The 21,422-nt window shown below is 36.3% G+C and overlaps 2 protein-coding genes across 2 annotated transcripts in view; one reads left to right on the top strand and one right to left on the bottom strand.

Annotated features, from left to right (window-relative positions):
* Positions 1-21,040, bottom strand: part of LOC116169616 (putative oxidoreductase GLYR1 homolog) — a 30,073-nt gene extending 9,033 nt beyond the window's left edge. Inside the window, exons 1-8 of the mRNA XM_031485759.1 lie at positions 20,889-21,040; positions 20,767-20,803; positions 20,544-20,626; positions 20,342-20,468; positions 20,188-20,292; positions 15,900-16,067; positions 9,518-9,691; positions 1,832-1,963 (exon numbers count right to left, since the gene is read on the bottom strand). Of these exons, the coding sequence (XP_031341619.1) occupies positions 1,832-1,963; positions 9,518-9,691; positions 15,900-16,067; positions 20,188-20,292; positions 20,342-20,468; positions 20,544-20,626; positions 20,767-20,803; positions 20,889-20,923 (861 nt within the window). The 5' untranslated portion in view covers positions 20,924-21,040. The remainder of the gene's footprint in view (positions 1-1,831; positions 1,964-9,517; positions 9,692-15,899; positions 16,068-20,187; positions 20,293-20,341; positions 20,469-20,543; positions 20,627-20,766; positions 20,804-20,888) is intronic.
* On the top strand, positions 2,494-9,505 carry LOC116169615. Its single transcript, XM_031485757.1, has 5 exons — positions 2,494-2,749; positions 5,927-7,704; positions 7,752-7,896; positions 7,942-8,082; positions 8,131-9,505. The coding sequence occupies exons 2-5, from the start codon at positions 5,969-5,971 to the stop codon at positions 8,755-8,757; spliced, it is 2,649 nt and encodes an 882-aa protein (XP_031341617.1). The 5' UTR covers positions 2,494-2,749; positions 5,927-5,968; the 3' UTR covers positions 8,758-9,505.
* Positions 21,041-21,422: the final 382 nt, after the last annotated feature.

The raw sequence follows: 21,422 nt of genomic DNA, 5'->3' as shown, positions 1-21,422 counted from the left end.
AAAGCGAACTTTTTCCGTACAAAATCAGTAATAACTCGGGAAGGAAGTGACTAATCCAAAAATCTTTTGTCGTTCTGGCCTCGGGGCTGTGCTACACATATAAAACAGAAACCACAACAAAAAAGCTTAAACTGGAAGATTAGTAGTGGTACAGACGGACAAAGTGCGGACAATAGCGTTTATTTTCCTTTTGGAAAATGCGCTAAAAAATAACAATAATGATGCTTCACACTCTATACGTTAATATAAATTTACAAGAAAATTTTCAAAATCAAATGCTTTACATTCATTTCTCAACAAAACATCCACAGGTAACTAGATCTTGCTAAATCAAAATGGCTATAATGGCGACGCATTCAACTGAATTTCTTTTTTTTCCCTTTATCTCATTCCGTAAATATCCAATATGGCGTCCATAAGAAATAAGCAAGTTTCCCAATAAAAGTGCCCATAGAAGGTGTCAAAGGGAAGCGTCCATTTCCGAGCGTTTAAGCTTGAGAAAATGAAAACGAAATTGGACATTTTCAGTTTTTAAATTAGGTATACGGAGTCAGGTAAAAAAACTTATCGGGCCTAACCTCATTTTTTTTTAACTAGAACACTATTTTAACTATCATATTTAAACATTTCCAGAAATGATACAAAAAAATTCAAAATGGATACCAAAAGATAACAAAATTTTGTTTAAAAAATTCAAACCTTTGTTTCAATTTTTTGTATTTTTTTGAATCATTTGGAACTTTCTAATTTTTTAAAATCTTTTTTTGAATATTATCACTATTATCACTGGATTTAACATGATATCTTTAGTCAGAACGGTATAAATTAATAGTAGATCTTAACAGGACGCAGGCACACTCCTGATCACAAAATGTGGCGTAAACCCCCTCGCAGATATATTCTTAGGCTCCGAGAATGTATGAGCCTCTGAAGCGGTCTCGGGTACCGCCTGATAATTATGATTATACCGCTGAGTGACTTTGTTAGGCCATGGTATCGACCCAACACGAAAAATCCAAGGTCCCATTGCTAACAAAAAGAGTTCGGGAGTGAACTTGACCTGCAGGCGTTGGCAGGAAGAGCAATGTGAGGCATAGATCAATGGTGACCGATATATTGGCCGAAGGTCCTGGTCAGGAGGGTCGAGACAGAACGTGCATCCCAAATAAAACAAGTGGGCGCGGTGTAAAAAAAAATAGGTATGAACTCCATCCTCTTCAGGATGTCATTTCCAACGACGCCCAAGTGTTTGTTAAAAGCAAAAACCAAAAATTATTTTGGCAGTTTAAAATTTCAAAAAAATTTGCAAAATAGTCAATAGTACAAAGTTATGGACCCCCACAAAACTACTTGTAACTTAAAAATGGGTTGACATATTAAGGGACGATTTTCGCCAAATTTGAGCCTATCAAATGGCGACTTTTTTTCTAGTTTTGCACCTATCAAAAATATTTCCTCCGCTTCTTGTAAATGTCGTATTATAGTCGAATACGCTAAACAACGTTTCAAGTATAAAAATGTGTATCAAAAAATGTGACAATATATTTCTTCAAAGTAAATGTTTTATTGATCGCTCTGTGTATTCATTCGCGTATATGGAATAAAATAACGTAAAAAGACCAAAACAGTTTTTTTTAAGTTATAGTTTCATTTTAACTCCAAATAAATGGTATGTGTTGTTTACCTTGCATTTCTAGGTATCGTCTGCTACTTAGATAAAGTAACTGACCGCAACTTCCAGCGGAAACGTGCGTTATTAAATAAACAAAATGAGAGGGTTCGCCAAGTGGAAATAGAGTAACCTATTTTTTTTTTTTATAAATAAACTTACATTTTTGGCCGCCCTCGTGTCGGAAACGCACGAGAAAATGATATCAGAGTTGTAGACGACATCGCAGGGCACGCTGAAGGTTTTCACCTGGCCCGGAGATGTAAGATCTGCCTGCTCTTTCACTTCCTCCGCCTGTAAACAAAAAAAGACAATTTGAATAAGCGCGCGGGAAAGCCAGAGGGCGTAACGGTTTCTGGGAGAAGGCGTGCAGAATTCATTGCCACGCTAAAGGACAATTCGAGTACATTGTACTTTACACCGATAGATGCTATAAATAAACCGTGTTCGATAATTTCGTTTTATTACATTAAAGTCTGCGGTGCCGTGCCAATTTATGACACGGGTAACAATTTCATGTAACGTTGAAAATCAAGGTCAGGGAGACTGCGAGGCGCAAAATCTGGGTATCAAAAAACGAGTATTGATCGCGCTACGTTGTTGTTGGGTGTACGCCCGCCATTGATGATGATAGTGTGACGAATATATCGGGATATGGTCGCCATTTTTCGATGAATGCACATAAACTGTATCGATTATAATAATAAGCTCAATTAGCATAGAGCGGGCAATCATAAGAAGGTCGCCATTTACGTATTGCGCTACGAAAAATGTTGACAAATTTAAATTTGGGATTACCTACGCTTTTTTATTTAGGCGTAATCATTCGGGAAAATGTAGACGGACTCCCCTTCGTCCTAAAATGAACTCGACCGACTGCTTTCCCACTAGGACAGCTGAGCATAGCGTTCGAGTAAAGAAATGTGCAGGCAGCAGGCAGCGTTCGGGCAGTTTCTCGTATTAACGGTGCTGCTGTTGTCGTGAATTTGCCAGTAATTTTTACAATAAAGAGTTCGTAGGGATTAGTTTCTTGTTGTTAAGTGCTACGTGTTTTTTTTAATTACAATCGCGCCCGTATGGGTAAGTCGGCGACGCGTCTAGTATTAATTATCATCGTTAATTTTATGTTAAATACACGTCACGTACACTTTCTACATTTCGAAATGAGACCAGAAACTAAAATCCTTGGCATTTCTACGGCTTTATTAAGTGTTTTCTTTGTTGAAAGATAATAAGCTTCCCGTTATCGTCGTCCTTGAAGTTCCTTAATCCGAATTTGAGCGCCGATAACAAATTAAACGGATAATTTGCGTTTAATTTTTACGGATAAACCAACGAGATTCGCAAACATACGGAAATTTTAATAAATTGCGTTTCTATATGGGCAAAGTTCAAGATCAGAGGGTGCGCGACTTGCAAGCCCTGCAGGGGCAAATTATATTCGCATCCTATGACTTACGCCCACGTGGTTGCACAAATAAAATCGATCAAAACTATAAAACACCTTCATTAAAATATCCAATAATCCACGCGCATCAATAATAAATAAGGGCCGATTTTCCGATAACAACGGGGAAAAATGATATGATTTTTTTATCTCGATTATTTTGGTTCCGATTATGGAATTGTGGGAGTTGTAATAATAGTAGCTCATGACAATTCCTCTCATTTTTGTTGTAAACCACACGCGTAGTAAAAAAGTTACCCTAAAAATATGAGGACTTCGATTAAACAAGCTCTCCAAGGAGATTAATCATAAACATATTTGACCAATCAATCATATAAGGGTGTGTCTTTTGCGCCACTAAAAAGGTTAACATGATGTGGGAAAGAAAGAACCGCTTATGAAGAAACGAGGCCGAAGGAAAAAATGTTTCACCACCTCCCCTCGTGACCGTGGGGCTTGAAATTTTAAATGTGTATAAGTATATGTTTAGGGGGAGACAGATCGTCCCTACCATAGTAAAACCCATGACCCTACGTTCATTTTTTTGAGAGATTAAATTTTTGTCTTGCATTCGGTTGCCAAAAAATCCCAGGCACTTTTCAATTAAACAAAAACAGTCCTTATGGTACACCCAGTTCTACTACTTTAATTTTACACTGAATGTCCTTTGGGAAATTTGGTCTGTTTTGACATATCAATCCAAAGCCCCAATGAAAAAATTAAAAAGCGCATTTTTAGAAAATTTGGTTACAGAATTGATACAGAATGTCTATATAAAATCGAGCTGAGCAAATTCACATGAAAAAAGATATCAAAGCAAAAATATTTAAATTAAAAACGTCTCGTGCCAAATTCACTATTAGCTCAATTTGCATTTAAAATACAAGTTAAGCTTTTTTATCCGTTAAGCATAATTAATAGGCGATTACGGGAATTAAATTCAGGTAATTAAAACTTCGAAAAAATTGTACTTTATTATTTTAAAATTCAAATATGGTAATTTTCGAATTTCAAAAATTAATAAATTTTACTACTGCTTAAATGAATGAAGCTTTTTCTTCAAAAATGGGGGAGTGGGGTACCATGGTCCTGTTATACTCGGTAGAAATGGAAAGCCGAAATCATATAAACTAAGCGAATTAAAATAAAAATTAATCCTCAAAGATACGTCATTTTGAGTTCACTAAATTGACTGACCCAATATCCTACATCTACAGCAACAGTACGCCCTCCCCATATCCTTTGCCGTATAAAAAAAAGTTCAATTGATTTTGTATGTGATTTAGTACAGCCAATTTCGGGGGTATACAAATTCTGAAACTTGGTGCAATGTCGGAAATATGTATTTTTCATTTTGAAATAGAACTAGAACAAATGGGGATCCGAAAAGTTAATTTTTTACTCCGCACCGTGTAACGTTGAAACTAGTGGCGTTCCTTCGATTTTTCCGAGTTTGTATACGAAATTCTTAAGGGAAGGGCGGTTTGAAATGTCCAAAATTAATTTAAAAATCCATCAAACTGCCATTCTTGATCGAACATCAAAAACGGGAAGTCACTGGACACGCTCTTTGTGAAAATGGCTGAGGGAAGAGGAAACTACTTTTCAAAACGACTTAAAAAAGTGATGAGCATATTATTATGGGCCTAAGTGATTACGAACATTAGCGTTCTCACATGCGCCGATTAATTACACTTGTTTTCTTCAATTTTAAGTACTTAAATTGAAATATTGGCCCATATGGATAAAAGGGAGCATATGCTTACAAAATTCAAAGTAAATACTCGTAAGTGCTCCTTCACACTGGGCGATTTAGCAGCGCTGCTGAGCAGTAGGACAGGACCTAGTGTAGCGCTGTTAAACAGACCAGTATGAAGGGGCAGTTACGAGTATTTACTTTGAATTTTGCAAGTATAAGCTCCCTTTTATTCATACGGGTTCTATGTGACATTGTTTACACTTCCCACTGAATAGGAATTTGAGGACAAATCATTTGACGAACAACTATTTGAGTCATGGGTAGTGAGAATCTACAGGGTGTTGTTTTTTCCATTTTCTATCTCTGAATTTTTTTTTGGTGCGCCACTGGTAGATTGTGAAACAAGAATTTAATTTTCCGATTTATTTAGAAACTTTTTGGTCTTTTGTAATTTGTTCGTATTTGTGACTTATCGAGAAAAAAATAAAAATCAATTTTCGGTAGTTAAATGAAACTAAAATTTTGGGGATTTCCGCACTTTTATTTCCATTAGTTACCTTTTTCCATTAGTTACCGAGAAAAGAAAATTTTGAGGCCTACAAAAGCAAGATGAAAGAACGTGTTTTGACTCCCCCTTTGCACATATTTATGTGCGAGAACATTTTATAGATCGCGGTATCGATGAATGCTCTCCTCTCGCACCGGTTCAAAATTACACAAATGGAATAACTTCGATAATGAGGGTGTGTTAAATAAAACGCTGGAATACATATTTGTTGAAAAAAAATTTGTATTATTATACCCTCGATTGTACCTTTTGAATGTACTCGTGTTTAATTCAGAGATATCAAGTCTGTATAAGTACCCCAACCAATTAGATTAATCCATTTTTTTTTCAATCAAGCATGGCATTAGGTTTGACAATTTCATTTGTCAATTATGTCATGAGTAAGAATTTCAGTTACAAGCTATCGACCTTCTCGAATAATTAAACCGCAACTTTACTTTCCCAAAACCTAATCTTTTTTAAGTAACGGTTCAGAGTGCAAAGACGTTTAAATATTGATTACAATGTCGAGTAAACAGTTTCTAACAATGTTTATTATTGCAGGGAGCCGAAGAAAGCAAATGAAACGATGATTGTAAATAAATTATGGGTAATAACCGGCGGTTAAACAATGTCGGTTACGTTGTCATCTATTTGACAATAATATTGCCGGTATACGTAAACGGAAATGGGGATTTGTGCGTACAGCCCAATCCGTCGACGCTCATCTGCCGAAATGGGCGGGTCGGGGACGTCGTCGTACCACCAAGCGTGGTGTTTCTCAGACTCATTAACGTAACACACAGTACGACTCTGCAGCTGAATAACGCGAAAAAATTAGAATGGATTAACAGTAATTTAAACACGACAGATTTTCTGGAATCGCCCGAGAGTTTAGAATACTTAGATATAAGTGGAAATGACTTCGTGTTTTACGAGGACGAGTGGCCTTTTCAAAATTTCTCAAATGTGAGAACCGTTAATTTGTCTTACAACAAACTTAGTGATCTTCCACGCATGGTTTTCGTAGGCTTAAACATTGAAGAATTATGTTTGTCAAATAATAATTTGTACGCGATTCCCTTTCAAGTTTTTGCTCCCATGGAGCGCCTTCGAGTATTAGATCTGTCGTACAATTCCATTGTTAGTTTTTTGGATCATTTTTTTTTGTTTAATAAACGCATCGAAGTATTACACTTGAACAATAATAACTTGGCTATACTAACTTCAAACGCACTTGCCGATTTGACTAACTTGAGGCAACTTGATTTGTCCAATAACGCGCTGGTATACATATCAAAAGGACTCTTCGACTCCCTGAATAACTTGCGGTACTTAAATTTGGCCAACAATCCTCTATCAAATTTGGCGGCTTGGACATTTCGTGGCCTCTATGGATTGGAAGAGTTGAATTTGAGCGGATACGAGATGAAGCAACTCACGTACGGTTTATTCCATTATAGCCCTCAGATAAGGTATTTGACATTGGACAACACCTCCATTGAGGTGATCCACAACACGGAACTGTTGGGACTGAAACAACTGCAATCGCTACGTATACGAAACAACACCTTTCTGAAAGAGATTGAGCCGTACGTATTACTGGACACTCCATTCATCAAACATCTTGATATCCGAGGAAATAAGTTGGCATTTTTACCATTGTCGTTGTCAAACTTAACCCATATCGAATATCTCAATATTGAACGCAATCCATGGGGTTGCGATTGCAGAATGATGTGGTTCGCACCGTGGGTCGATAAACACAACAATCTAACTCTTTCAAAACTGAGCTGTGGCCCGCACGCTTACCCAAACGACATGATACCAACTTTAAAACATCTGAACTGTTCCGGACCGCAAATTACGTACAAGACCCCTACAAACCAATACCGTCTCAAGTCGAACGCGTTGCTCGAATGCCGCTTTGTGGCGAATCCAAATCCGTCAATAACTTGGGTTACACCTTCGCGCGAAGTTTACCATTGGCCATCTCAAGCAGTCTACCACTGGAATCCGGATATAACGGTGGCCGACGTTTTTTACAAACATCCCCGTGTGCATGACGAATTCCTCAATGCCATACGCACCGTTCCTCCTAGAATACAAGTCTTAGAAAACGGAACACTCTACATTCAAAACGTGACGCGTGAAGATTGCGGCAGGTACTGGTGCTACGCCAGCAACCCCGTAGCGAACTTGACCTCGGAAGTTTTACTCCACATCGACCCCACGGACTGGAACAACATCCGAATTTTGAGCATTATTGTGGGACTTCAGTGCGCCTTCGGATTTCTCGCACTTACCCTGATCGTCCAATTGCTGCGATACATACTGAATAGGTTAGTATCGGCACACCAGACCCTAATAACCGCCGCCTTCTTTACAGATTTGGTATTCTCAATCACTGCTGCAGTTTTTGTAAACGCGACCGAACGTCGCCTCGCGCTCGCCAAATATACGACATGCTAGACAATATCGAGCAATACAAAAGCCAACAACTGGAAAAGTTGCGCGAGAACTACGCTCAACAGGTACACCCCCAAGCCAACCCACCAGCTCTAATCTGGTACTTTTAGGTCAACCGAATTAAGGAAAACTGCATCCAGCAAGTGGAATGGATCCAAGGTAGCTACCAGACGCAAGCGAAACACTTCCGAGACCTTCGGGAGTACGGAACTCAGCACCTCGTCACCTTGCGCGACCAATACTACGACCAGGTTCGTTTGCGAATTCCTCCACCGTAATTCTTCAATTTTATTCTGCAGGTCCGAAAGGTGCGCGATTACTCGACGGGTCAATTAAATTGGGTGCGCGAGAATTACGTCTTTCAAAGAAACAAAATTCGCAAATTTAGCGCGCATAAAGTGTTACGTTTGCGGGAATCGTACAAATACCAACAGCAAACCTTGAATAAGGTATTGGAAAATCTTCCAAGTCTCTACTTCGATAACTGTCGCGCTGGTACGTGCGGACGAGCGGAATCGAGTGTCTTCGAGGTCGACGAAGTGAACGGTATCGACATGTACATTAAATCAAAAATCGAACAATTGGCTCAGCTCGACGATCTGACGGATTGTGCAACGCAGAGTAGGCTTTCCCTGTACTACACGCCGACCGAGCGATCGCTAGCATCCAGAACCGTCTCGCCGCCGGCCGGTGTCCACATCAATTACATCGAAAGAAAACCCAAATTCCCAGACCTTCAGGATTGGAACAGAATGGGAGCGAGCTCCACCACTATGGAAAATCTTCCCGACCTCCAGGATACCGTTGATAAGTGTGATATTAAATCTAGTGCTAGTTTACCAAAATTGCCTTCATATGAAGAACACATTATAGAGCATATCAATCAGTATGGAGATTGCAAAAACGACGTTGAAACTGCTTTGTAGCCCACTTTAATAATAACTTGTGACAGCTGTGATAAGGTGTGAGTGAAACTATCACAGTGTAGAGTCGTCAGCTATGGTGTGCCAATCGACTTATTATATTGTTAAACCGTTCAGTATTTTCAACACATTATTTTGCAATTATCTCTTCTAGTTGATTGACAATTTGGGGCCGTCGCAATACCACTTTACTTATACCCGCTAATTTTGCAATAATCTTAATAAAACAAGACTAAATCAAAAATGCCCATACTAGACTTGGATATACCTAGTCAGTGCTTCACCTATCAATTGGAGACTGAGCAATTAGAATTTACGTTTGCTTTTAGCAAGTACCTAATTTAATGACAAAAAAATGGTAGCAATTGCAATTGATGGATACTTAGGAAATGTTTTTAATTTTTTTATAGATTAATATTAAAATGCCAAGAGTAGCTCTTAGATAAACTTTAAGTGTTAAGTAGATGATCATAGTTATAAGTGAATTCTACACTGGAATAGAAAGTTTTTGCGGGTACCAATTCAAAGGAAACTATTTTTCTTAAATAAAGAGAGACAAGAATTCTGAACTTGGGGGAAAATTGGCTAACTGTACGCTCTCTTCTTCCACAGATTAATTTGCGGTTAGCCACCATCCTAACGTATTGAATGTTTATTATGTACCTTTTGTGATTTATCTACATGTAAATTATATGGCATGTACTTGTTAATCAAATAAAAGCGAGAAGCTATATTCATTTATAAACGAAAATTGACGTCTTACCTTTTTCGCGGTCCTATTCCATAAATTCACCTTGTGCCCGGAGTTGATCAAATTCTTTACAATTCTCGATCCCATTATGCCCAATCCGATGAAACCGAAGGTTTTCGTCGAGGCTTCAATTTTCTTACTCTTAAAACTTTCGGATATGCTGTTAATATCCAACGAAGGGGACGCCTGAAAACATATACTCTAAATGTGTCGACTGTACCAATACAAAAAAAAACATTAAAAAAAATATCGACACCATTATTTGGAGGGTTTTCTATTACAAGAGATCAATGACTATCTAGGCAGTTTAAACGTGAAAATAAACACTCTTCTATTAGCGCCAAACTGGATTTTTGGAATCCTGATTCTGATTATCAAGTTTTTTATGTGTTAAAACTTTTTAAAGTGAGAAATTTGATAGAATCCGGCCTCAGTAGTGACTGATGATAATGATCAAATCACAAATTACCTTTCTAACTCCTTGGCCATTCAGATTCCCGCTTTTTAAATAATTTCTGTCCACCACTGCACGTTTCGTATTTTTCACGCAATTAGAAGGCATTTATGAATTTTTTCCCATGACGTTGCAAGTGTGGGTCGTAATCCAAAACACGTGATCAATAAATAAAGTAATTCCAAACTAAAAATATGAATAATTGAAGCAACGAAAACGGTTAATTTATCGAACAATATTTCATTGGCTTTTGTCACAGAACGACCGAGGCGAGTATATTTGAAGTAGCAAGTAGAAAAACTTTAGGAAATGAAACCTGTCACAAATGGCGCAAATTGGTCCTTCAAACCGTATCAATTAGTTCGTGTTCTTAGAATGGCGGTAAGGTATAACGATAAACCTGCGTATGCCGAATATCATACGCATGCAGCTATTTTGTACCCGTTGGATACGCTTTGCAACGTCTTGCGTTATAGACCACCAGTTTATAACAACCGCAATACCTCCGCCACTGGTTTGGGGTCGAAAAAAGTCCATGCGGAAGTAACTTGCCTTCTTGCACTCCCTAATTGTTTCCGAACGCCATTTTGCTCTCAATTTCAACACAATTTTGGCTGTTTGTACAGACAAATGAAAGCATTACCTATCATTATAACACAATTAATATGTCACAACTCACAACAGATTAGTTTTAGTGATAAATGTGTAATTCGGTAATGATGTTTCCGCTGTGTTGTAAAATTTCAGGAAGTAACTTTGCCAATCCCTGTCCTACTTAAATCTTCCAGAAAATTGCAGACATAACATCGCCGTTCGTTAATTCACGTGTACTCTATTGCTACTATAAACTTTAAATACTTTCAAATTAGACCTTTAGATTTAATGTTATATTTTTAATTTATTCCGTCCTGAAACGAGGCGTATGTAGAATGTTTATTTAGGACAGTTAAAGTATTTGATTAAGCATCTGTGAAGTTCTTTTCGTACAGCTTCCCTCCTGGCGTTCATAAAAATTAAACAGAGATTGATTGAATAGTTAGTATGAATTATCTTGCTCTCTTGAAATGATTTCAAACTATACAGGGTGTTACTCGAGATATGACCGATTTCATTTATACTGAGGAAAGGGTAGCTTTGTTATTAATTAATTGATGGTAAATATAACTAGGTGTTAACGATATGTAAAATATAACAAAGAATTAAAATATTACTTTGTTGAATACCTCCACAACGCGACTCTCAATTGTTCTAATTTGGCTATTGCAATCCTGAGCATAAGTACTTTAGCTAATTTAATTAACTATTGAACAATTATTATAATTAATGAACCTTTTCTAATAAACATTTTTCTGTATATCCTTTCAACTGAGAAAATATAGGATCATTCTGAAACTGACCATTTTTTGATTTTCCCCCATATCTCTTTAGCCAGCAAATATTTTCAATTTTGATTTTACCATTCTAAGTTTGACCCAAAAAAGAACTAATGACGCCCATATTAGTTTTTTGATAGCTATGGAGATACCCTATAAAAGTGTTAAAAAATGGTGTCCCACCTTTTGCACGCCGTTAAATTTAGCGCTAGCATATTTGCCCAACAAACGTATCGGCAAATTCAGTTTTCGAAATATAGGTCAAACCGGAACTGATACAAAAATGCTATTTAGTGAATTTATTTGTTTTTATTCATTGTTATATTCAATATTCTGCCAAGTTACAGAAATCAGTCTGTTTTACATACGATATCATCGGGAGTAAAAACAATGATTGAAAATAGATTAAAATAGATCAGTTTATGATACTTTGGTATAGCTTCTTCATTCTTTGATTTCAGAAAAGAAGTTGGAAAGTACTCGAGGCGGCGAGCTATTTATGCGCGTTTTTGTGCGACGGATCGAGGTTTTATTACTAAAGAATTCTACGATGATTCCTTCGAAAGTATATTTAAAAAACCTTTGCGGCCGACCGAATAACCAAAGTTAAAATAGACTGAGTCCAAGATAATGATGTCTATCATGAGGATCTCTGAAAGCATAGAAGATACGACGATGCTCAAATTATAGAAAAGATGCGCAATTAATTAAAGAAATCCACAAATCTCCGATTACTTCCGAAGATATGTCCGGTTGTCTATGACCATTTCATTGCACATCTTTTCTCTAATTTGACGATCGTCGTATCTTCCATAGTTTCGGGAATCTCCACGATAGACATCCTTATCTTGGACAGTGTATAAAAAACAAAAACGCGCTAAAAAAAACGAAACGAAACACTAAAGACCGGTTGCACAAACATATTCGATTTGGGTTGAATCCTGATTTTCGTGTTAAAAAACGTGATTCACTAATTCACGTTTTCGTTCTCGAGTCGAGGGGAGTTAAAAAAAATTAACTGTGAACTAAAGGCGCACAATCATGGAGTATTTTTAGCTTTCAATAATCTAAAAACGCATGTTATGGGGGAAATGTCGAAGCAGCAAGTCAAGTTCCAGCGGTGTAACGATGTATGTACTTGTATTTTTACGTTATTAGTTATTACCTACTTACATTAAATTCATTAGTCGCAATTAAGTGTTACATTAACCAGTGTCCAAATCCAAATTTGATTTTGTGTAGCTATATTTTTGTAAAAACAAAATGCATGTTCACTTAATGATGTACCAGGATCACTCGATGGAAGGGTGCATATATTTTTCATGGAGGCAGTTGGAGATACAGGGGTAAATGCTAAAACTAAGCTAAGCTTCTCCCTAGCTATCTAAAATCTAAATGTGTTTTTGAATTTTTTGATTTTTTAAAACAAAGTACAATCGGCGGTTCGTTTTAGAATGACAACCATCTCCACAAATATGGATTAAATGAAATAATGCGCCGACCGCTACTCGGACAGATGGACGGCGAAATTAAAGTGCTAACGTTATAGGAAGTGGAAATATTATACTTTAGAAAGTGCTAACAATAAGGTACAGAAAATTCAGTCAGAATGCAAATATTTTGTCCCATAAGTACAGAGGATACGATAAAAATATATGACGTGAAAACTGTGAAAAGAAATTCAATCTGATCTAGATAAGACCCCGCGTAAACTGTTCGACATACTTAACACTAACAAGACAAGTCTACAAAATTTCCCCGAAACGCCAACATTAGTTCGTGTACTTCCTTTACACCGAATAGATCTCAAGAGGACCTGGAAACATTTGAATTATTAAAATTTGTTTAAATTGCTGGATGGTTGCGGAAATATTTATTGCATTAGAATTTCTTGTAAAAGGAAGTTAACAGTAGACACGTAAACAAGTTTTAATGTTTACACAACTTGAAAGCCTGCCATGCCGGAATTGTGTCATTTAATAGACAGTTGGCTTCTCACTACTCCCAATCATAACAGGTTCATCTGAACTTCTATTTGATGTAACTAATTCACGTCCGTGAATGCAAATTCAACTGATATGTGCACATTTGTGTTGTTATTGCACAAATGGCGTATAATTTTGTAGAGGTAATAAGATTTTGAAACGTTTCCAATATACTAGGTGTCTGCAAACACCTGGATTAAACAGAGGTGCGGCCCAAATTTTGGAAGATTCGCAAAAAAATAGATCTGCATTATGGATTACTTAAATATACCTACGAAGACAAGGACTGCTAGAAAAGTTGCTGTGGCTGTATGAGGAAGCCGATGTTTCTCGATTGTCTTATTGGTAAATGTGTCACTCTTCAATTGATAGTTCACATCTGTTTTCTTACCACAGCGTTCAGAAGAAAGAGGTTCTGTGACAAAATGGAATTCATTGTAGAAAAAATTTTCTATTATTATACCGGGTGTAGCGTCCGAGATGTACGTTGACAATTTTGCGAGAAGAGCGCTCAACAGGTTTTGGTCATAATTTGGATATGCATACGGAAACTAAAAATAACGGCGCAGATTTTTTGAAGACTTTGGAGGGCCGCACAGATGTAGGCGGTGTAAAAAACGGCACATTTTATATGAAAAGAAGCAGACTTTTACGGTCTTTCAAATGGGATAATAAAAAATGTGTTCTATTCAGAAAATTAAGTTTTTGATGTTTCTGTAATGGGATGAACGCCACTGAACTATTAAGTTTTAGAATGAGATGTAGAATATAAAACGTGAATAAAAAAATTATTTATTTATTTATTTGTTTGGCAGACACCATACAGAATGCAAAGCATTCCAATTACACGGCACTGGGATGCTGTACTTAAGCTAGAACTATCAAAGTTCTCGTGTGAGATTGAAGGAACTTCAGCGCAATTTAGTGTGGCACATCAGTATTCTATTTGCCAGTTTTGACTCCACCAACACTAAGATCTTGTTTAAGGCTACCACATTCCCTTTGTCGGTACCCACTTCCGACGATACTAATTTGAATACAATCGGACTAAAACTGAAAGAGAGGAAAAAACTGAAAAATCACCACGGCTCGGGGATGGCGCCAAGATGTCGCCGACCCCACATAGTGTAGCTCCGTTCTTAAAGTTGTTAATTACACGGCCGGGTAGGTACATGTACACTCCTTGTCTTTTTACAAGCGTTCTTCTACGGGCCCACATTTGCTGCCAGCCAGTCAGCCAGCCAAAGTGAGAATAAAAGCTACCTTTTTTACAAATAAATTTGCAAAAATGCGCCAAAGAGTCATGCCATTTCAAATAACAAAATTTAGTGTCGACTTCCTTATTTTTATGTGTAAAGTTTAATAAAATTATTTTTTACAGTTTCCGAAAAACGCCTAACTGACGCTCGTCGTGAAAGGCACTTGCTGAAATGGCAATACGGCGGCCACTTTACTTTTGACATGGGCGATGAGTTTGCCATTATTAGAACTACCTAGTCAGAATTGGTGAGACAAACACCTATGCGATTGAGACAGTTGAGTGTGAGAATATGAATTAAAGATAAATAATTCAAAACCATAAATAAATGGGTTACCTCAAATGTGGAGTCATCAAATTTCTATTGAAGTGAAGTTCCATTTCGGTTTTTTGTTGAAATAGAAATTCTAATAAAACAAAATACGAATCAATTCGGCCACAGAATAGCCACATTCTAACTGATGAATAATAATATGTGCACAGCAAGTAAGCAACCCTGTGAGGGTGGAAATTTTTCCTGGAACAATGAATTCAAAACAACATATTTCTTGAAGTAGCTTTTTGATATTCAAAATTATAAAAAGTTTGCACTTCAAATTTGTGGTCAGTGGGGTCAAAGGGAGCAATTTCTTTAATAGCAACCACACCTTTTTATTACATATTCTTGCAGTTCACACCAATTATCCTGCTATATCCAAAATAGTGTATTCTTTAGGAACATGTATCAAACTGTACTATGTGGATGTTCACAGCGGAACTCAAACGCCACTTCTTTGAATATAAAGGGTGTCCAAGAGAAAAATGAAAACCACAAGTTACCAATCTGTTATATGACAAAAAAAATTGTACAAATTTACAGAGCACACACATTTGAACGTTAAGAAAAAAAATTCTAAACGGTATCGAATGTGTACACTCGTGCATTCAGTGTGTATAATTGCCTTTACACATATACATACAACATTATACAGGGCGAGTCAAAAAGTAAACCCCACGCTGTATATTACCTAGAGGGATGATATATTAGAATAATTTAGTCTTTTAAAATCACCCGGCATAAGATTAAGGATCCGATTGTAGTAGCCTATAGTAGACGAACCATAGTTCTTCTTAATTAATTAACGACAATAATTTCTGTATTACCAGTCATGTATAAACAAAGGCAATCAATGCAAAAGATAAGATAAATATTCATTGAAAAACTGCTTGGTTCTTAGAGAGGTCTTCGTAAGTCAAAGATTCATCTATAAACAAAAGTTTAGTTTACGCCGACATACAAGAACAAAACAATTTTTCGGTACTCTAAGAAAAAAAATGTACATACGGGTTTCTCCACCAAAGGGCGATTAAGGAGTTCTTCGTAATTTTTAGGTACATGATTCGATAAAACAGGTGAAATTGCTCCGTTCTCTTCGCTTTGTGAGGATTTGCGTTTTTTAGATGCCTTAGGTGTAATTGCAGTGGACAGCCGCTTGGTGCCTCCGGTGGATTCCTAAAACAAAAATATGAATTCAATAACATTGGTGATTATGAAGGCTTCCATTCTCAAACCTGGGATTCACTTGGTCACAGGAAGCGTCTACCAAGTTGCCCAGCGGTCATTTTACATTTCTAAAATACCATAACAAAATCGGAGTAATAAAAGAAACTTTGAACACGCTTGAGTAACACAAGCAGCTGCATCCGTAATGTTAAAAATTGACAAGGCACATTTTTCCTAATTGCTTTAATTTGCACGTGCAAGATGCCATAAGTAATGCACAGTGAGGTGGACGGAGGCAGATATTCAAATAAATACACCCTTCGCTTTTAGTTATCCAGTTTCTTAAATTGCTGAATGGATCAGTGTATCATGAGACTGATATTCCCACTAAGTTGCTTAACAATTAAGACCTACCAACTACAGGGTGTTTAAATTTAAAGGAATTAAAACAATCATTTGTTATCTAGGAATAATTCAGAACATTTTCAAATCTTGGAAGACTTTTTTTATGACAAACCTTTTTTAAAAATATTCAAAAACGGGGTTTCATGTTCACTGATCTGCAGGAATCCAATTTTGTCAAAATCATTTTTTTCTGAGTTTGGGAATTGGCGAAGAAAATCGAAAAGAGTGTACCAAATCTCACCCTTTTTTGTAACAGCTGCTGAGAAAAAAATGTATTATTATTTTATTCGTAAAAATGTTCTTTTTTGTTGCAAATACTGCCAGTCGACCATCTAATTTTTTACACACTTACGTCTTACACCCTGTGTATTTTTCTTTAAATATTTTTTAATTTAATATTCACATTATGAAGAAATGAATGCTGTCAGGTCACTGACTCATAATAATTGGAAAAAATGTTTGAACGGTTCACCTATTTTCTTAGGGCAATTTTATAAAATTGAAAAAAAACTGCTTTTAGGGGAATTGACCTAGATTTTGAAATAGGTAGCCTACACGTTAAAGATGTACCAGATAGCCTCCAAATTTTGCTACCCCACCTCCCACCCATCCGCAAGAATTATTTCCAGAGATGCAGTTTCTGAAAATAAAACGTGCGACGAACAATTAGTTTTGCATACGCATGTCATGTCAATACGCCAAGTATAACCTCTAAGGGGGGGGGGGGGGGGGGGACACACGTTCTACCCATCAGATGTTTCATCGACAGGGATTTTTATCTATTTTCCGTTATACTAACAAAACTTGGAAAAAAAAAGAATTATACATTTAAACAAAAAATACAGATATACAAGGGAAATGGAGAGGGGGTCATGGATATGCCATTTTCATTCATTTTTTTACCCGAACAGTTGATGCATTGCTGATCTGGGATCTGAAGTTTCTAATTGATATGCTTGGCCTCAAATAAAAAGGCATTTTAAATGGTTTCTATAAACTATACCTGTCCTCCGTGACTCATGTTGCAGTTAGGACGGGGTTAGCGCAATTGGTTTTATCTTTCATTTCAAATTAAAAGTCTCAACAAAAAGAACTGTTTTCTACCAACTACGGCCCTTCTCACTTATCAAAAGGGGGGGGGGGGGAGCTGGTTTTATCCTTTATGGTACTCTAATGACAGGTCTCAACGAAATATATACCAACCACAGCCTCCTTTTCAACCTCTCATCGTGATCGGTTATAATTCCTGTTAACTAAAGAGCGGAGTAAAGAACCCCCTTCCGAGAAGCTATGCCAAGAGACTAAACATCGATAAGTATAGCATGCTACTACCTTATAACCCAATTATTTACTATAATAAGCTATTTTGGTTTAAGAATTGTATACAATTTATACTTGCTTATATAAATGTACTAACTTTTATGCAATAATAAAGCAGTGAAACAGAGCTAACCTACCGTTTGACGAAAATTGAATTAAAAAATCAGTTTCAGGTTAATTCAATTCAACCAAAAGCTTAGTCATGAACCAAAACCTTATTTTTTATGGTTTATAAGTAGTAAGCCATGGATTCAATGCGATTTTGTTTTGATTATTGTGCCCATGGTAACTAACATGGGATACCAATTAATAAAAATGGCTGACGCAAAAAAAATGCAAAAAATGTACGTAACAGACTGTATACCTTGAAGTGAATTTTTGCATTTTTTTAAGCGTACCCTGATATGTTCATAAATAAATAAAATAAAAACTTATCGTGTAAACATCTTTAATTTTTTCTCAGCGACCATAGCAGCTAGGAAGATGGAATTAACGGATTTGCTTAGGTTATTTATTTTTGAAAAATTACATAAAAAACTGTTCCAATTTTTAAAAATTTATTCCATATCTCCAAGATGAAAAACCCACAAGCACTAAATTACGTCGAGGTCTGAATTATTTTGCACCTTCGTCCTCCGTGTTCCATTTTTCTACATGTTTTGATTTCTGAGAAAACAGTTAAATAAGAAACACAATTTTTGGGACTTTGGAGGGCGTAGCTTCCAAAAAATCCATTTGGGTGGAGGTGGAAAAATGTTTGCTTTTTAACAACTACGTCAACGGTTGCGTGGAGAGCTATTATGGTCCGAAGGAAGGATTTGGTAAGATTTGTATAATATGAATATTCTGCACATTTACAAAATATTTTAAATATACAGGATGCGATCATAAAGTTCAAAAGATAAATTTAAGTCTTTTATACAAGGTGGAACACTGAATGTATCTTCAAAACGACATTTATTTAAAGAAGCTTTTGATGGTATTCAAAATTATAAAAAGTTAGCTGCCACTCTATGTACTTTAAATTTGTGGTCAGTGGCTATTTCTGCATAGTCAAGGGAGGCATATAATGTACACTTTTTTTGGATACAGCAGCAAAAAGTCTGCACTTTAAGAACCTGATTAAAAATAATGGTTGCTATTAAAAAATAATTTATAAATAATAAATTATAAATAATAACAATATAAAATTAAATTATTATTTATGAAGTCAAATGCAACAAAAAAACATATCTATGTTAAAAAATAATCATAAATAATTACTTCATTTTATATTTCATTATTAATAATTAAGCATGAATACTAAGATATATCGAAAACCATTGGAGATGCACATAGGACATAATTTATTAATGTTAAAGATTATTGAATATGTTAAGTGATACAACAAAAATATATAACGTGTTTCCCGGTCCGGATTAAAAAAAATAAAGTTGATGTTATCTAACAACTGAAACTTAAAATATATAGAATATTCTTCAATATTTTCATACAAAAGCACAATCTCTAGAAAGCCTTTGTTAGGATCATAACGGCAGTCAGCATAATTGTTGACTCATCCTGTACAAATTGGAAAACACCTTTGATATAGTGTAGGTACCGTACATGAAGTTGGTCAGATTCGGTAAAAAGGTTACCATTACGAAAAAGTGCTAACACATAAAAAGTAATGCTGTCAAGAGGTGCAAAAAAATACAAAAATATCCACGATGTTCCATTTAAAAATTCATTAAGGAAGAAATTAATGTAATTACATCTCCCTCCAAAGGCTGAAATGGAGAAATACATACATTTCATTAAAAACACTTTACGCCTAAAATATTCGCTTCTTATACCACAAAAGTTTTATTTAATAAATTTTTCTCTAACCTCACCATTTGGGCGCTATCGGTCGCCCACCGAAGATTGAGTCACTATTACCATTTTGTTGTGATACCGTTTAAAAATTTACAGAAAATATATTTCTTTGTTTTGGAGTGCACTCTATCTTCATTGCAACATTTCTTGAGAGAGTTCGAACTTTTCAGGGCACAGCAGTCGGCCAGCCGTATTTGTTGAGCACCTAGTAAAATCACTAACACTTCAAAAGTGCTGGATTTAATTACGGTGTAGGTATAAAAACTTAAATGAAGACATAACAAACATACAATAAAATGATTTGGAGACCGAATAATTAAAAACACCCTGTAGAACCACATCCCAATTGAGTATAGATGCTATTAAAAATGACGAACATATTAACACAATTTTAGCATCCAATTTACAATGATACTGCCAGTACTGTAACCATTCATTTGGTAATTGTATGATCAGATAAAAATGAACCGATGGCTTTTTGTTTCTGAATGTAATTAATGCAATCCACACAGGCGATTGGTGCATTTTTTAATGACTAACAACTAACCTTCTTTTTCTTTGGCGCACTCTTACTGTCTTCTTTAATACGGTCAAAGGTGGTATCCTGTTCCCTTTCGTTATCAAACTGCTCAGGAGTGAAAGTAGGATCCGCCTATAAACAAAACCGTCAGCCAACTACAATTAAGTCGTTGACATCATACCTCGATGCGTTCCAGAAATTCCTCAATTTCGGCAACGGCCTCTTTGAAACTTGCAGATTTGCACGAATTGACCAATTTCTCTTTAAACTCCAAGTAGGGCATAATGTTCGATTCCTCTATCCAGGCACTACAATTCGAGACACTTAGCGCTTTTCAAGACCGATTAAGCTAGTTACTAAACAGCGGAGTGACAGGTACTTACTAATTCTTTGTTCCGAAGAAGTAGATACATTGGAAATCCGTCTTCTTCGCGGGTTTTTTGACCCAGTGTTTCGGTTTCGAGATCTGGAAGAAGGCATTATTTACAAAATAAATTCGAAAAAGACTGACGTAAAGTTAAAGAGAAAGGTTATGTTTAAAATCGGCAATTTACGCAAGCGCACGTAGTAACGGTTTGGTTGAATGTCGCGGCGCGATATACTTACCAAGCCTGGCCAAGGAGAAAATCCCTTCATTTTTGCCCTGAAAGAAGTTAAGATTACACGTGGAACGCATTACTTTAATTTCAAATTATATGTGGAATTAATTGAAATAATATTATACGTACCAGACCAGGGAACCAATTTGTAATTTCTCCGACATAGCAACAACAGTTCACCTCAGTGTACACTCTCAGACTGTCCAAAAGTTTGTTGTGCCGCGCTTACATTTGCTAAAGGTGGGGATATGCGCCGCGCATCTCGGGACTCTGGAGATTTTACTGTTTATCCTAAATAGAAGTCCCGGTTTTTACAGCTTTTGATTACTAATTAAAGGCGCCCTCACCTGTATCAATGATGTGATTAGGATACAATAAACATATTACCTTGACTTCCGTTTCGTCGAAGAAGGGAATTTAGTTTATCCAACCCATTACGTGGGGGCGTAACATGAAAATGGCGGTTCATTTAAATTTAAAAATTGAAACCAACTTTTACACAAATTTGATTTGAGACGGAATGTAGCCATGTACCAATTCACGTTCAAATACCCTTTTTCCGTATATTGCACTTGCATATTTTAAGCTTTGAATCTTAAGGGAAGATTTGGCCAACGTTTACAATGGAAAAATCACCACTATGATTTAGATTCCTGATCCATG

The sequence above is a fragment of the Photinus pyralis genome, unplaced genomic scaffold, assembly GCF_008802855.1.
Source record: "Photinus pyralis isolate 1611_PpyrPB1 unplaced genomic scaffold, Ppyr1.3 Ppyr1.4_LG4, whole genome shotgun sequence".
Taxonomy (NCBI): domain Eukaryota; kingdom Metazoa; phylum Arthropoda; class Insecta; order Coleoptera; family Lampyridae; genus Photinus; species Photinus pyralis.
Note: the sequence above shows the minus strand (reverse complement) of the source record. Positions and strands in the feature narration are given on the sequence as shown.